The 18,417-nt window shown below is 41.1% G+C and overlaps 1 protein-coding gene across 1 annotated transcript; it reads left to right on the forward strand.

Moving 5' to 3' along the window:
• The first annotated feature begins 4,357 nt into the window (after positions 1-4,357).
• On the forward strand, positions 4,358-17,956 carry LOC133970986 (protein shisa-6). The gene is made up of 5 exons (XM_062408152.1): positions 4,358-5,227; positions 9,795-9,952; positions 16,710-16,805; positions 17,232-17,297; positions 17,844-17,956. The coding sequence occupies exons 1-5, from the start codon at positions 4,665-4,667 to the stop codon at positions 17,954-17,956; spliced, it is 996 nt and encodes a 331-aa protein (XP_062264136.1). The 5' UTR covers positions 4,358-4,664.
• The last annotated feature ends 461 nt before the right edge of the window (positions 17,957-18,417 follow it).

The raw sequence follows: 18,417 nt of genomic DNA on the forward strand, positions 1-18,417 counted from the left end.
GGCAATGTGTGGCTCAGTATTTTGCCCCAGGACACTTTAGCATGCAGACTAGGGAAGACTCGGATCAAACTACTGACAATATGGTTAGAGGACGACCGCTCTAACCCCTGAGCCACAGCTGCTGGTTTCCATCATTTTTAACTTGACCATTTAAAATAATGCAAACTCCACAACAACCTCTTATCAAATTTTCAAGGAAGCAAATACATCATAAGCCTAAAATTAAACATAATTTTCGAGCTGAAGCTACTCAGTAAGTTCCAAGCACGAAGCTAAACAAACACAAACAAAACTCTTCATCAAGCATCTGCTCAGATTCATAAAACAGATAAACAAATAAAGTATATAAGAAAGGAGGGTGGTGTAGCCTGTTTCCATTTGATTAAAATTAGTTTTCTATAACTAAGAGTAAAAAAGAATAGCAATTTGACCAATGCCTCATGTAGATGTAAGCTACTTAATGGATACCAAAGTTTGCTGGGAGAGTATTTTATGAATCTTTGATTGGGCACTGAGCCCCGGGTGCCGGGCAAAACCAGGTTGTGCTAGTATTGCAGGAAACTTTTTAAAATTCGATGAGAAGTTGCATCACTCGCATCAATATCCAATAGCAATGCCTGTTAATAACAGTATTGATAATTAACTGCAATACTGTGTCCAGGTGATGGTGAAAGAAAGAAAGAGATTGAGGAGCTGACGAAAATAATAAATATTCAAACTGTCCAGGTGTCTCCACCTGCTGAAAGGAAGAAAGCAAAAGACAGCAGAGGGAGCAGTGAGTGAGTCCGAGGCTGTCATAGTATCTATGTCTATCTTGTTTGTTACAGCAACAGGAAAGCCCCTGACAGGCAACCTGTTTGTGGACAAGCCAGTAAGAGCTCACACTGTACAGGACAACTTTATTTGAAGTTCCAGGGTGTCCAGCCATCTGGAAACTGTCGGGGAGAGTTCTTAAGGGAAATGTTTCCAAAAAGACTATATATACTGCAGCCATGGACACATTCAGTCTGGGGTTCGAATGTGTCTGAATTTATATAAACTTGTTGTCGTTTGATGAAGAACTGGGATAAGATGGTAAGAGTTGGCTGTAAAATGACTCAAGGGGAAACTTAATGTTATATACAGCATGTATATTTCATTAAATTTCCAAACTGACCAGTAGACAGAAGTTTAGTGAGTCATAAAACAAGAGTGTTTTGTGACAAGCAAGTCAGGATTTGTAATCAAGGCTACTTTTATAAAGATTGGTGAGTTTATAGCTGTTAAAGGTACATGGTTGGTAAGATGTTCCTGAAGCTCTTTCTTGAAATTCTCTTCGCATTCCAATAGTCAGCAATAACTACAGTCATAAAGAAGTATTGCTCTGTCAGTGGCCTTCGCCACAGAGGAAGAGGAGAGATGGAGACACACACTCATGAATCAGAGAAGATAGTTAGAAGTTAGGGAACACTATTCTCTAGCCTCTTAAGTCACATTCACAGTTTCCACAATCTCTTATAAGCTCCACCAGCTCATTCTCTCTTTATTCACAATCACAACCTGATACACTCGCCTTGAGCCAATCTCCCGTAGGCTGTCAACATTTTAAATGTCCTCTCTCTCCCTCCTGTCAGGTCTGTTTTAGATCGTTGAGGGACAACCCTTCGCCCCTGCACCACCTCAACTCATCATCATCTCCCCTTAACCCTCCAATCAGAAGCCTCCATGAGCAACCCTTCTTCGTACTTCATTCCTCATCATCACCACCAGCGTCTCTGTTCTGGCGGGACGTCGCCTTCAAATCCAAAATATCAGATTCATAGGACAACTTTTTTTTACATCTATTTTCTGTCAGGGTCTGGGCACCAAAGTTTATTCCTCTGTTGATTCGTCTTTCTCTCTTGATTGTAATAACTATGGGTTAAATGTTGCAGAAGATCCCAATAAGTTTGATAACACTGACTTATTAGAGGCTGCGTCAAACATCTCTACGATAACGACACATATCTCTTGAACAGTGCTCACCTTGATCAAATCGCTCTCAAGCTGCCTGAAACAGCCACATCTTGGCAGAAGGTTCCGTCAGTGCACCAGATGGATGAGCTTTGACACACCGGATGATGACTGAGTGAATGAGGACAACAAAGTATTTGAAAGTCAATTTGACACAACTTCCTCTCACTGTTAAGTTACCTGGGTGTTTCAACGTTGTGATTTCCACCATCTGGTGCAGCCAGATTTGACCAAATTAAAACACAGTTATGAATACGATTAAGCCACCATTGAAGTGAGGAATACATTATTTGTCATTAATACTTGACACTCAAGATATTTGTCCTTGTGATGCCTTTGCAGAGATGGAGCAGTGCTTGACTAAAGTTAATGATCTATAATAACAACATGCAGGCTCGAAAAGTGGCATTTTGATTTAGAACGTGTTAAAACGTCCTGTATAAGTGTAAATAAAATATAAATAGTTAGAATCCTTCAGACTCAGGATTTGGAGAATATCATCACACTGAGATTGTTTTTCAGAAAAATTCTTGCTTGGTGAGGCAGTATTGCTTGGTCCGATGGACTCCTGCGCTGTCGACTTCAGCCTCTAGAATCTGGTCCTGCCTCCGTCAGTTAACTGTTCCTCTCCCAGTGTCTTTGAGCAGCTGCTTTACACGTGCGTCACTGTACCATGTTTGAAACACAGTTGACATGTGGGTAACTCCACTTTGGAAGTTGAATATGGTTTTGTAAATAAATTATACTTTTTCTGAATAATTTGAATGTAAAAGGTATTGTAAAGAGCCTGACTTTGATCTGAACGCCCTTTCACTTTTTTTTGTTGCTGTAAATGCTTCTATCGTACTACATCTGCTGCGAACTTTACCTGTTATTTACTACATCCTGTGGATATACATTACTCCCCGTGAAGTATTTTTGCACTATTCTTGTTTGCACTGCTCTCATCCAGCATGTGCCTTATGACTGCTGTACGTTTTACTTTGTGTACTTATATGTTCTGTCTACTCATATTTTTCCATCGGGGATCAGAGAGAAACAGCATTTAAATCCTGTCCTTGTCTTGTACAAATAGCAGTTAAAAATAAAGTAGACAAAATAAGACAGTAACGTGGATTCTTAACATAAATTGGGGACATCTGAATTAACGCAAATATCAGGTTCAGAAATCAGAAGTAGAATTTAACTTTAAAAATCTTTCAAAGGTTAGAGTGTAGAATTAAACAGTTTCCATGCATCCAGCATGTTCATACTTTGAAAGACAGATTAACATTTCCCCTTTTGCATGCCAGACATTTATAAACAACCAAATCCTTTCCTCTCCTCCCTGCGCACCGGGACAGCGTTTGATTTGTAATTCCAAGGTAAACCAGGCGAATACACAAGGCGCGCATCGCGGGGCGTGATTGGTTACTTGTGAGTGGATGCAGCTTGAGTGCGCGCTGGAGCGTGAATGGACACCGGCGGCAGCGCCTCATCGCCTCTCGCACAGACAACTTCCATAATACACTGTTGTCTTCCTGTGCTTTTCCACCTCCGCCAGTTATCGAGTGGAGCCCGGAGGCATATGACCGAAGAGGGAGAAGGAGGATGGGGGAGATCGGGATTGATAATTAACTGAGTTGCCTGAATCGGTGACGAGAGAGAGAGAGAGTGAGAGAGAGAGAAAGAGAGAAAGAGAGAGAGAGAGAGAGAGAGAGAGAGAGAGAGAGAGAGAGAGGCGGGCCGGAGAGGAGAGAGCGAGCGAGGGAGGAAAGGAGGAGAGGGAGAGGGAGGTCTTGGCTTCTGTGTTGCTGAGGCTCTTTGATTCAGTGGCAGTGGCTGAGACATCCCTGTTTTACCGGCCACCACTAACCCGGTAAGTCGTCATCGTCATCCACTTTTTTTTTTCCACCTAACACTTTGTTTTTTTCAATCTGTCGTTTGAAAAAACAACAGAAGTTAAGGCTCCGTTTCTAAGCGTAAAGTTTATGCTCCACATATGCGTATTTTCATCACCGATGTGCAATTCATGTAAGCTGATTGTGTTTGTTTTTTACTTAAATGTTTAATATGTGTTATTTTTAAGTTGAAATATCACAGAGTGAGATCGAACTTGTGTAGTTTTGTAGCCGAGGAGCTCAAACCAAATGGAAACTTGGGCGCTGTCCTTGGTGCTGAAAGTGTTCTCCGGTCCAACTATCGCCAATAATCGATCCAGATTCTTTCCGTTACGTCTGCTAATTTATAAAGTTTGTCCTTGATAGATGACCTACCCTTAAGTTCAGTTTGCCGACTAATGCACCGTGTATTCACACCTCTCTTCTACGCAGCGTAACTAAGAGACTCGGTCATACACACGAACAACCGCTCATGGTAAAGAAAAGACCAATTTCCCTGGAGGACATCGGGTCGTTGCCACGTCTCTGCAGCCCAAAAGCAAAGAAGACACCTTTTCAAAGCCAATTTCTGTAAGAAAACGAGCTCAGCGGTGGATGACGACAAAGTCTGAAGATACACAAGATGCGAGAAAGCTGCCAGTCAAAGTTCGTCAGTGAGAGCGCGACGCGTAAAGGAGCCCCTGCGATGAAGAAACCTGCAAGAAGCTCCACTCGGTAAGAGGTGGAAGAGTGACGCTAAGAGAGAAAAGACAGAAGAGTGGAGGCAAAAGAACAACACCAGAGCGTCCTCAAATGATGGGGATAAAGCACCTTCTGCTTCTTTTGATTTACTTAGACCCACTGAATGTCCTGTGCTCCGCCACCGCCAACAAGAAGACCAGAACCCCGCCGAGGAGGCCCCCAAAGGTGAAGGAGGTCAACGGCAGCTCCACAGCGGTCCCGGCGGCCGCGGCCGTCCCGGGGAAGATCACGCAGCTCCAGGCTCCCTCGGTCGTCCAGCACGACACCTGCCTGGGCTACTACGACGTGAGCGGGCAGTACGACAAAGAGTTCGCCTGCAACAACACCGACCACCGCTTCTGCTGCGGCAGCTGCTTCCTGCGCTTCTGCTGCGCGGACCGGGGGAAGCGGCTGGAGCAGAGGAGCTGCACCAACTACAACACCCCGGACTGGATCAAAACCCAGCCCCCGTCTCCGGCGCCCACAGGTGACACGTACGACCCGGAGCTGGACCAGACCAACGCCACGATGTACATCACCTGCGGGGTCATAGCGCTCATCATTGCCATTGGGATTTCTGCAAAAGTTGCCTACGATAAAGCCACCAAGCCGCCTCAGGAAATGAATGTGCACAGGTAAGATTTTTTAATGCTGTGGGATGATGAATGAAAAAAGTAGAAAAAACATGTTTATTTCATCTTGTGTGAGGTCCTAGTGGGAACCAGTAGGTTTGAGCACTTAGGCAGATGTTTGCCTGTCCAGCTGTGTGTAAACTGTAAACTTTACTGGTATTTCACACCTCTGAAGATATTAGAAGTGATGCAATCCCATTTGTATGAATTTACACTGTAAAGCTTTACCCAAGGGTTTTTAGTTGAAGGCAGGATCCACACGTATGCCCCTGATTCAGTTTCAAGTGTGTTCATTCCAGTGCGTCATTACCATAGTATAACAAACTGTATATAGTCTTAGCCTGTAGTGACACTGCATTGAAATGGAGGGAAAGGACTCACTATAATATTATTTTTTTTTGCCCTTCCAGTAGCGTTAAAGTGAAAATCTAAGGGTGTGTACTTTTAGCTACGTTCCTGGCAACTCATCTGATTTACAGAAGCCTACAAGACTTACAGCTTCAATATCCCATGTTCCCTTCGGCTCGTGACCTTCAACACACGCCTCCCCAGAGCTTCGCTGTCAAAAATGTCAAGCTTGTATACATTTTCATGGTACATGTCCCATTCAGTGTAGATGCTTGGATGGGGAGGGGTGGTATTTTATTATATACGTTCAACCTCGGGTGGGATGGAACAAATGCCACTGAAAACCATAATCATCTTCATCCTGAAGGGAGCCGTCTCCTCTTCAATGACCATATTTCTTTTTACCTTGAGGCGCTGAATTGTTCAATGAGCATTAAAGCCGCATAAAAAAAACATCCTGTGGCTGATTCAGTCACCAGCTGCAAACTGCTAGAGGGGATATTATATATCCCACTGTCATCAGGACACCACATGATTTTCTAGTTTTATACTATTTCATACAAGGAACTTCTGTTTCCTGTTCCTGCGTCCAGAAACAAGCAGCTTTAATCCAATAAACCAATAATCCCAATTCAAAGGTTATGAGTTCTTCAGTGATGAACGACAACTGTAACAAGATTTTAGTAAGAAGGTTGCTTACTTGTGATTGGTGTGATCCGTCTTTGTTCAAGTGAGCTTCTTCCATTTCAAAACTGTTAGATAAGCACAAAGAAAAACACAAATTTGCTGGATGGATGAATACGTCTCTCATGTGGATTAATTCTGAACTGTTTGCAAAACTATTTGGTGTCCTTTTCCTAATCCTTTACCCAGAGAAAGAGGCTGTTTGAGAAAAAACATTATCAGGGTCTTTAAAGGTGGATGAATCCTCTACCTCTCCTTGAAATGGATCTAAACTTCCACTTGATTCCTCTTTCCATATTCAAATTTCGTGCGTTTACTTGTCTTTCAGTTTAGGCTTCAGGAATATACAAGTGTCTTGAATATTTTACATCTTAATTAACAAAATTATCAACTTGTTAATTAATCATAAAAACTGCATATATGGAACCGGTCAGCTACGAAGTGAAAGCAGCAATGATCTTTGCTGTTAAAAAGGTACGCGACAAATTAAGTGAAAGGAATTGAATTCTAGGCTGAGCCAGGAGAATATCATCTAACTCTGTGGTTCCTGACACAGCTACAGTCAGCTTGTTTTAGTGAAGAAGATTGTACACTAATAAAGAAAACCAGTTCCAACACAAGCCAGCAGACAGTCACAGTCTCAAACAGAACAAGTGAGAATCCATGCATTGGTTTCAATCTTATCTTATCATAAATGTCCTTCCACAAGAAAAACTACGAATGTGTTTGTCTACCAACTTGCACAATTAAGATTAAATTGAGAAATACATGCGCATGTCCTAGCTGCATTTTGTGCAATGCATGCTGGGATATTCACAATACATGCTTCAGTGTAGATGGAAATTGTAGAAAGGGGTGAACGGGTGTTGAGTTCGGTGTTGGGTCGGAATGAAATTCTATTTTTTCCACCCACTGATAAAGAAAAAAATCATAGACACTTAGTCATTGCTCTTATCCCAGCGTCACTTGAGTCACCTGCTATTATCCAAAGTTCATTTTGGACAGCGCAGAGGAGGACGTCTTGTTCCTCAGCCAGAGCCCTGATGGTTGATTCAATGAAAACAATTGAGCATTGTTTTGCGCCGGAAATGTCAGTTTCTGCTGCTTTGAAAATGTGAAGGGAGATTACTCATCTTTCTTGCACAGAGGAACACAGGAGCAAGTTCATGATGGATGAACGTAAATTCCAATTTTAGGCCCTGACTGTGACAAACAGGATCTCTCAGATCAGCTATATATTAAAGTCAAACTCCGCTTATCACTCTCAAAAGTTGACATACTCTGCTTTTAAATCCACGTGGACTTAAGAGTCTCCATAATACAGTATTTTTTTATTTGAAACTAACACAAAATCTCCTCATGGTGCATTTTTATTTTCCATCTATTCTCTGAAAAATGAAGAGATGAGGAAGTTTATGTCTTCTTACTGGGTCCTCTATCCTAGCCAAGGGGCGCACTTTCAAGTGGATCTGCTTAATGCCGTTTACTTCAGTGTGAGCTGTGGCCATGTGAGTTTGGAGAGAGGAGCATTAAATGAGGAGGCATGGCTTCCTGGGTGCTCAATGGTGTCATTTCTTCTTTTTATGATTTGTTTATTCTCACCCCCTTTTGGCGCATTGAGCAGTCATAATGAGGTCTGCTGGAATAGACCTCAGAGGCTGGCAGCGGACCTCCACGCTGACAGCTGTGACCAAAGAGAAGTAGTGGAACATAGGATTAGCTTTATATTTGGCAAGGGTGTGCTCCTTATAAGTGGGAGGCTCCTTTGTTAATTTCCTGTGCTTCTCCAAAGTGATTTAGACTGATGGAGCACTACGAGCAGACTACTGAGCTGTTGGCAGACCTTTGCTGTTGGTCTGTGACCTTCACCGAAACACAAGTAATGCCGAGTGAGTGCTAAAGCCAATGATTTGAACAGGCCGTATTGATCACCTTCTGCAGAGCAAACTGAGGTGCAATTTATGCCAGCTAGGTGAGAAGGATGTTTTGGTCTCTGACTGTGAGACATAGAAATTGAGGTAAAAGCTAGGTGGACTGAGAATGGGTAAAAGAAAAAGCAGCAGTATTACTGAAAGTTAAAAGTCAAAGATGCAGAAATATTCAATAGTAAGTTGATAAGGTTTAGTAATTTAAACTTTGCAATAATATACTGGTGTGTCTAAATCTGCTGTGCAATATAAAATAACAGCTCACTGGAAATACCAAAGATATGTTCAAGGTCATCGTAGCTCCCACACTAGTGGGCGCTAACGAGCTCGTAGTCATAGTTTTGCTCTGCTTGTTTACAGTTCATCACAACTTTTTATTGCACAGTCTGGAAAGATTTACACCTTTTAAAGGATAATGCTGGTTACATTCTAAATTCGGTAATACCAATGGATACATGAAAATACACTGACACTGTGGTTTTTAGCAAATCATGCTTAACTTGATATTCAGACACATTTGTAAATAAAACATTCTCATGAGCAGGGCAGAGAACATTGTATTAAATTAAAGTAGACTTTGTTCTTTATTCTGTGTAATACATTAAAATATCCCCTTTTGCATAAGTGTTGCTCAATGATGTGAAAATAGTTTTTGGACAACATAAAGCTCTTTGGCAAAGCTGAATAACATCTACTGGGCTTGACTTTATACACTAACTAAATTTATATTTGGATTAATTGTTGTATGGGACTTGTTTATAGTTTATTTTATCTTCTTAAGATGCTGCTTTAAACCATTAATGTTTATTTATCTTGTATTAACAGAACAGAAGCTTGTTATCGATGATGGCGTTCCCCAAGGATTGATTAATGGCCAAATGTTGCTTTCAATTGACATGCATCTTCTCAATCAGGCTTTACAGACTAGGTTAGGTTTGGGCTTTTTTTATTCCATAGCTCCATTTAACATTGTTTAGTAGCTGTATGTTTTATTGATTTATATGCAGAGCTTTTTGAAGCAGTTAATAATATGTTGCTTGTTTTTTCCTTTTGTACTAAAACAGCTTACAAATGCTGGGCCTGTTCTTGCAAACTTTACCCCCTGCTGCTCACGACATAGCAGCCAACTAGGACAATTCAAAATCAGGTCGCCTCTGTCTGTGAAAAAGAGGCGGCTAAAGTGTGCTCCTCCTGGAAGGGAAATGCTATTAATATGCAATAAATCTCCCAAAGTCACTGAGTTATAGAAAAGTAGACTATGCGGAGGCTTTGGGTTGACATTGACATCGTTAAATTGGCTTTTCGTGTCCTTTAAGAAAATGCAAAGCCATCCAGCACTCCACCTCACAGACTGATCCTGTGGCTCCAGACATTTTGGAATGGTGTTGATGAAATATCACTCTTTTGTTGTGGCTTCAAAGAAGAGACGCAACTTTAACTTTTTGCAAATGGCCCTTGAGCTCTGCTCTGGCAAAAATAACAGAACGGGTCTCTACCGTGCTATTGAAAGTGTCTGACTTGTTGAATAGAATAAATGAAAATGTTGGTAATTGAAAAAGGGAAATACATCTGTAGATCTTTTCATTTGTGTATTTCTTTACGTTTTTTAGAGCCCTGGCCGACATTCTGAGGCAACAAGGACCAGTGCCAATATCTCAGTATGAAGAGGAGAACATTGCAGCTTTTGACGGGTCACCTAAAGATGAAACACCGGTCAGAACCTTGAAGAATCATTACACACCTGTTCACGCCAAGCCATCCAACCACGGTTAGTGACATTGTTTTTTTTATAGATCAATAGCTCAGACTCTGTATGTTTGAAGGCCATATGATTCACCCTGTGTGTAGAATTCACTCTGTGACCATTTATAAAAATCTAACTAAACTGGGGTGTAAAGCTTTCAGTGTCTCGTAAGGAGAGACTGTCTCTGCTCTCTCGTCATCATCCTGTGATTGACATCCCCGGAAGTAGATAGATGGGCGGTGAGTCCTAAGCCTACCAAGGAAGATACGTGTGAGAATATATAAAGCAAATTAAATACAAAAGTTATGCTCTTCCAGACGCTGTTTTATCACAAGCCTGCTCAGCACTGGCTCAACATTGAGATTCAAATGATCATGTTCTGCGAGAGACGCAAGCTTTTTTGTCCGGAGATAATTTTGTCGTGCAAACGCTGTTCCTCCTACTTTTATCCCGTCGGCCTCCAGATTCCTGCTCCAGAGATCAGCTCGTTTGCTAAGTGCCCTAGTATGGTGTCCCAGATTCAACAGGGTTACCCTGCCTCCACCCTCCTCTTCAGAAGCACCAGCACCCATCATGTTGGGAAAGTGTCAGAGGACAGCTGATATAGACCCAACGGCAGGATGTGAGCTGTTTTTCTCACGTCTCTACAGCAGAATGATTTGAATTAACCGGTGTTGGTTTAGGACAAACTACTTTTGCCTGTGTTCTGAAAGCCTGAGAAAAGTCCATTACTACATGGTCACTAATCCAGATGGTCTTCGATTATGTTCTGGTCGCCTCACGTTTGCTGTAATACTTGAGGACGCAGTTAGATGATATAACCGAATCACCAAATGTATCTTGAAGGTAACAACTGTCCTTTTCCTTTCTTTTTAATACAACTAGTGCAGTGCTCTAAACCTTTGTGGTGGTTTAGATCAGAGATAATACTCCCGTGCTTCTTCAGAACTATTCCTTGCATTAGTGAGTCCTCCTCAAACAGTTCTTATATACGCTGTCAGTTTGTATTGTTTGTACGCTGGCTACTGTGTCCAGACACCTGGTTTATCTGCAATCAAAATTTGATAATCACTCTTTTTCATGAAACCTTTTTGTAAATGTTAAACATACCGTGTGTTCGAATTGCACAAAATTTGACAACGTACGTCCCAGGAACACTAAGAATACACAGCCCAAGTTTAAAGCTGTAAAGTTGAACAGCTTTTACATACATACAGACATATGCAGTATTTATAGGGTTCAAGATGTTTCAAAACAAATACAGGAACGCAGATAATATATGATAATCAAAGGTTGGTTTTCAATAAGCCGAGGCAGAATTCAGAGAAGATGAAAAAAAAAAAAAAAATGGCTGCACGAACTGTGTGAGACATTAGTGCCACTAAGACTGAATTATCAACTACCCAACTTGTTGTTCCAGGCCCCCTGGAGCTATAAGCCTGCTGTAATTAAATTTCCCTCAAATTTGTTTGATGATTCTGCATGCACCATAAAAACCTTGAACTCAGTTTATGATCCGCAGCACTTGCATTATTACGTGTTATTAAAGACGGGCCTAGAATACGATTACTTTATTTTGCGTCTATGGAATGTGAACAGTTTACTGAAAAAATTGTAATTACTCGCTGCAGAAATATGAGCTTGACGTACTAGCCCAACCTGATTTTCACTGGTGTATTAATCTGGCCCGAAACCTGAAGGGACTTGCACTTCATCCACAGAAAACACAAGAAAGAAAATGGCACCTTAATGGCCCAATGGTCCAACATCTTATCTCGTGAAGAAGCTGCAGGATCACGAAGACAAAAAGACAAAACCAAAAACCAAAACCAAATAAAGTGCCTCATGTTTTAAAATCCGTCTCTCAAAACCACTCAGATAAAAACCTTTTATGAAGCTCAGTTCACTTAGCGCATAAAAATGGTTTAATGCATAGACGAAGATTTTCTCCTGACAAATGATTTAGAACAGTTTTGATGAATTGCTGTGAATTGCTGTGCGCTCAACTTTTTCGAGTCGATGTGGTGCTTCTTGTACGCCACGGTACATTTTTGTGAGACTCAAGGTGGTATAGGTTTTAATCCTTGTGTGTGAATCTCAAATCCACGCAGCAGCATTTTGCTCGTAATGTGAAACACCCGATGAAAATATGTCGTAATTGTCCAGCGTGTGTCATATAAGCCATATTAGACTCAAATTAAAACGTATGAAGATTTCCAAAAATTTGTAGAATGGATAAAGTTGAACAACATGTCTTAAGCTGTTGTTGAGCTTCTATTAATAACGATTTGAGTGTTATTTTCAGTATTATCTGTGTAGTATTCATCTGTAAGTTTTTTATTCATTAGTTGTGAGCTTGAACATTTTGTAACGTCTTTGCTTCTTCAAACTTTGTTTCTAAGGTTAAAATAATTATACAGTTCAGGTTAAAGTTAGTTTGAGGTTGAAACAAAGGAAAAAGTTTACTGAATGCTAAATGATTAAAAACTATTTAAAAATACTCTTTTACTATACTACAGTACAAATTACACTTTAACTGAAATAAAATAGAATTTTATCAAAGCTTGAAAATGAATAATAATTACCTAAAATAAAACTTTAGAGATTGAAGGTTTCAGTCTTTCAGTAATCACCATGTCTTTGTGATCTTCAATAAATAAAGATGTTTTATTGAAAAGAAGAATTTCTTGACACTGCATGTTTACATCCGTAATGCAGTTCCCCTATAACAACAGTCATTGTCATTTTCCCTGCAAATTCTCCTCCCGCCGCCCCCTTCCCTTGATCTCTGTACATTCACCATTGACGTCAAGGATACAGATCCACTTCAGCATAATGAAAAGGACCTTAAGACTTCATCTGACAGCTACAGCACTTTTCTGGTCTGTAACCAGCACACAGCAATATATAAGGTTAATGGATGAATTGGAGAAAGATAGATTTGGATAGATGTATTGGACACTGAACATCACAGAATATGAACAATTCTTTGTCTCACCTGTTGATCATTTCTCTATATAAAAAATGCAAAGATGGAAAAAAATATGGATGTCTCCTCCAGAGCTGTCCTATAGAGTGAGCATTATCTCTTCAATATCCCAGAGCTCTGATCTGTTCTGTTCTGTTCTCGCATTTTGTGCTCTAAAGTTTCTCTGCTGCTGTGGAAGTAGGTGACTAATGTCCTCCACACTTTGCAGACAGAGAGAGCAATTATCTCTTCAGGACACTGACAGCAACTGGATATGAGATCGACTCTGGGATGATGTTTTTAGAGGATGACGTCATGTCATGGATATGAGTTTGGATATTTCGGTCTATCTGAAAAGCAGCAATTAGAGACATTTTGAACAGATAGACGTGTATATATTTGAGAAACCATATATCTGCTGCCATCACAGCCACCAAGCTTATGGTTTTGGGTTTTCAAATGGCAGATCATGGATGTACCAGATCATTCCTCAGGTGATGGATGGTTAGATCCTTATTTCCTTCCTTTGCCAGAGTTAAGACCCTTTTTATATCTCTATTGTAGATATGGTGCTACAGCCAAGTAGCCTGTTAGCTTATTGGAACATAAAGACTAGAAACAAGAGGAAACAACAAGCGTGGCTCTGTCCAATGTTAACAATGTGTTACATCTCATGTGTTTTCTCTGCGCAGATGTGTGGGATTGTTTCCTGGATGTTTGCACCAGTCACCTTGCGGCTCCTTGCCAATCATGTGTAGTTGCCAGACAACCAGATGAGAAAATTGCTGCTCCCGTCCAAGAAATAATCCCACACATAACCCCTGAAAAACCACAAGTTTCCATCTGTACATATGGGTTTCATGCATTAAACAGTTCAGCTATAGAAAAAGTAATATTTGTCCAATATTCTGGGCTCTGTTGGTCTGATTCATTTACCCTCAAAGACAAGGCAAATCAAGCCAAATCATGTAGTGGTAAATGACCCCTGTGTACTTCTAAACAACATGATGGATGGATGACCTTTCTGACGCCGAACAGTGGATGTCTGGACTCGACCATTTGTGTCATTTTCCAGCACTTCATGCCATGATTACTCCACACTGTGAAAGTGAGACAGGCGACAGGTATTTTTCCTCTCTCCCCAGCTCTCAACAAATTAAGCTTTGTGACACTCTCAATGCGAACACACAAGTGCAACATTATAAATGCTCTCCCTGCGACCGGCCCACCTCCCCACCCCTTGTCTGTCCCAACCAGGTTTTTACTCCACCTTCCACTGGCACGTTCAGTACAACTATAAACACTTTTGATTTCCCACCATATATGACAGCACTTCAGAACTAGTTCTGGGAAACAATAAACAAACCCTTAGAGGAGCTGGCAGGTCAATTTTGTGTTCTGTTGGACCAAGCCAGCTTCCCCCCCCCCCCCCCCCGAATCTCTTTTTGTTCATATTTATGGTACAGAGAGTGACACCGTACTGTTTAACTATTTATATAGGACTTCCATTCATTGGAATTAATAAGCATCTTAAATAGAAAACGGCATCAGATCAAATGTACATATACATAAATGAATAGAGTTTTTTTTACAGTTTTAAACAAATATCCTCTCTGGAGATTAAATGACAACTTTTATAGCACTTCTCTAAATAATGTTACGAAGTGCAATAAAAATAAAAAGGAAAAAATCAAGAGGTAAGGGACACATTCAATTAAATTCCATTTTAAGTGCCAAATCTTAACATATATATAGCACGAAACCTTTAGCAGAACCAGACTCAGTATGGGCGGCCATCTCTTTCGACTGGTTGTGGTCAGCAGAGAGAAAATGGAAAAGAAGGGGGGGCAGGAACAGTTCCGTGACCATCATATTTAAGCTCCTTCAGACTGGTTGTAATGAAAATGATAATATTCAGTAGTATAGCGTCATTAAGGTGTTTTGTCCTTTTGATCAATATAGCGTTGAAAGCCGAGCCTGAGGGTACGCTGAGGCTGTAACCTGATTGGCTACAGGTTGGTATGGCAGTACTAAAGCCATGTGATGCGGTTGAGGTAAAGTTTTCCTGAAGGATGATATTAACTCCTTCCCTACCTGACTTGAGTAGTGGATTGAGTCACTAATGTGATGACTGTAAACTATTTCACTCTCAATCAGGAGGTTTGAGTGTCTATCTCTGAAACACAACCGTTTCCCCTTCCTTCCTGAACGTTAGATGAAAAGTGGTTATTCGTTTAAAGGAGGGTTCGATTCTTTTTCTTTGAAAGTGTAGATAAGGCAATTTTGATGAACGTTTCTCTAGTTAAGGGGCTTGAGGTCTGCACTGGCCCATGGGAGCAATTTATATCACAGTCAGCATCTTCTGATTTCAGCTCCAAAGCGTCTTCCTTGGAGCAGTGCAGAGGTTATGAATCATCAGCATTTCATTTACACTGATGCTATACTGCATCATCCACATGGATACAACACTGTAATGTTAAAACAATCACATCTTGTCTTTAGGGTATTTCTCTATTTCTTCGATGGTCCCAAATGATCTACAGTGGTCAGGGTGCATCAGTAATCGGGTCATAGTCCTCCTCAGGGTTTGATCATTTGAAAGAAGCCAAGGGGCTGAGGCTTTAGTGCCAAACCTTGTTGTGATGCAGACCAGGCCCAGTGGTCCCACGTGTTTCTTCTCATTATGATGATTTGAAATGCTCTTCGATCGCCGCTTCTCGAGGCCCAAAGGTCTGAGTGATGTTATTGACTTTGAAGTGGCTCCTTGGAGACAGAGGCATTTAACTGTTTGCCGGTTAATGTCTGGTGAAAGGAGGAGATGTGATCTGATGAAGCAGCTCTACAGTTTCAGGATCTTTTTTTCCCCTCAGTTCATCAACACTGTGTTCTTTAATTTCTTTGAAGAATGGTCTGTGATTGGCAGGACAATGGACCGTTGTCAGGGACCTTGTCTTGCTCCTCGTGTTCACGCTGTACTCTCAATTATAGCAGTGGTTCGGAGAAGCGTTAGCAGTGATGTGGTACAAATTGCATTACACCGTGATCCTCTAACGCAGAGGAAATCCAAAAGTGTGTATACCTGCGGTGAACTGCATTGCATTCTTACACGTACCTCCCCAAAGACTTAAAAGGTGGTTAAATCGATTCTGAAATCAAGTGTAACAAAGCCAATTATCTTTCCCCTTGGTGGGCTTAGAGCACCGCAATTTCAGTATCTAATTAATTTAAACTTTTCCTTTACTGCGAAGAAAGAGGAATGTTTGATAAACAGGGGCTGAAGCCTGCGGATTGCGTCTCTGGCGTCCTTTAGCAATATATTGATGAGGTGATGATCCCACCTGAGATTGAAGATCTTTTATGGATCACAGGGCAAATTTAGATTCGCAGATGTAAGATGCTATGGTTGAGTGGAAAAGTGAGAATGGCCACTGACTTCGGAAGAGTTTATACTCGTTCTGTTTTACCACGTCAAAATTCTTTTAAAAATTATCCTCATTCACACTTCACAGAAAAACCATAATCGACTCTCCCAGATAATGTAGCAACCCTATAAGTTTATGCTAAGTTTACCCTTAGCGTCTATGGTCTGTGGCATGTTAGTGATGTGAAATAGAGAGGCAGCTGAATCAAAACATTTGAAACAAAAACAACTTTGTGCTGCAACATACGCACTGATACGTTTGGATGTTACCCATTGTAATGGCTGTGCCCGTCTTGTCATCTGCAAATGCATAACGAATGTTTGACTCGTGAAATTGTAGCTTTTGAATATATTTGCTGAAATTCTCCGCCATTTTGTTTTTGTCTTACCAGGCCACTATGGGAAAGAGAACCTTCGCAGCGGAGGCCAGGACATGCACAACTTCATCTCCTCTGGGTTTGTGACGCTTGGACGTGGCCACTTAAAAGGTAAATGCCCATCTTCACTATCTGTTCTTCACAGTGCCATGAAAACCAACTTAAGAACGATAACATGTTTACTGTCAAAGCGACTGTGTCATGCTGTCATCCTCTTTCTGCCAAATGAGTGTGCGGTCTAATAATCGAAGAATGTGACTTTTGTTTCGGCTCAGTGCAAGTTGGACATTGTGACACATCATGGCTGGAAGTGACATCTTGCAATGTCCACGCACACACTTATTATCTATGGTTAAATCCACACTTCCAATGACAAATCACACTTCTGCACTTGATAAGCAGCCAGTGTGAATACAGCCGGGCACAGCCGTTGATTTCCATTCTATTGCCTTCCTTTGGGGATTTAATAAATCAGAAGCGGTCCTGGAGTGAGAATGAGCTGTAAACAAGAGGCTTGTTGTTGTTGTTTTTTTACAGCCCAGCACTCCATAGACGAATCGCAGATGTCCTGGCAGGGCGATCTGGACATCCCTATGTCCTACGGTACGTTCTTCATGTTATTCAAATGTTCTGCTTTCCTGCTGGACAGAAAAGAAACACAACCTGCTTTCTGCTCGCACCTGATAAGAAAACTCACCCACACTACACACACACACACAAACCAGTTGAGTACCCTTGGCCTGTAATCACAGCACAGCACGTTATTGGTCGCAGGGTGCCAGAGTCATACTATTTTATTTATTTCTTACAATAGGTGGTTTTGTATTTCCACTGGTGCTTGCCCGACAGCAGGTTTGAATGAATGCAGGCGGCCTTGCACTTAAGTTTTATTTAGGTGACTTCTGTGGAGGCGAGGGCGTCAGATACACAACAGGGCTGCCATGATGATTAACAGTATGAGTGGAGGAAACTGATAAACACATTTTAGGGGGTTGCAAGGTAAGTAGCAAGTTTCCGACTTTCAACTTCATAGCGTCTGCCCCTGATTGAGAGCAACAATCTGGTGTAATTGTATTTGTATATTCAGTTATTGGGGGTTTGAGCTGCAGCTTGCAGAGATCCGTCACAGTTTGTGTTTGATGGTGACAGCTCCAAACTTGACGATGTTTGGCTTCCTGTTCCGCTGCGGTTACGGAGCTGCTCATGCTGACTACCCAGTGCTTCCACATGTTGTCGAGGTCTCCAGCATGGCTGAGGTTTAAACAGGTTCATCAAATCTCAATCCAGTTTTTCAGTACATTAATCCCTTAATGTGTCCACATATACTCAATCGGGAAAATTAGCAGGAGATATGAAATGTTGATGACATCATGTATTGGATTTATTTTTCCCAATGTATAATATCGTAATGATAATCACTGATATCATATATAATTATATAATTTCTGGCCATTTCTTCCAGCCTGTATCCCATACACCAGTGGTGGAGGGGCAATATAAATAATTTAATGAAATGTACTGAAGTAAAATTTAAACTAGGCGGGGTCTAATGTTATCTCCTCATTCTAGAGTAGAAAGTAAATATGTATTATTGTAAATGTAGTGGGGTAAGAGTGAAAAGTATTTGAAAATAAATTAATTACAAAATGTACGTAGAGTAAGTGGGTAAATGTACTTTGATACATCTGAATACTGCCAAGTACAAGGGGTAATTTCCCCAAAC

This window comes from Platichthys flesus, chromosome 16 (genome assembly GCF_949316205.1).
Source record: "Platichthys flesus chromosome 16, fPlaFle2.1, whole genome shotgun sequence".
Classification (NCBI taxonomy): domain Eukaryota; kingdom Metazoa; phylum Chordata; class Actinopteri; order Pleuronectiformes; family Pleuronectidae; genus Platichthys; species Platichthys flesus.

Bases quoted from the DNA above. Each gene is read 5' to 3' on its own strand.
- LOC133970986 (XM_062408152.1), top strand. From the start codon at position 4,665: ATGATGGGGATAAAGCACCTTCTGCTTCTTTTGATTTACTTAGACCCA. The intron at 16,806-17,231 runs GTAAATGCCCAT...GTTTTTTTACAG, and splicing joins TGGACGTGGCCACTTAAAAG to CCCAGCACTCCATAGACGAA. The intron at 17,298-17,843 runs GTACGTTCTTCA...TGATGGTGACAG, and splicing joins GGACATCCCTATGTCCTACG to CTCCAAACTTGACGATGTTT.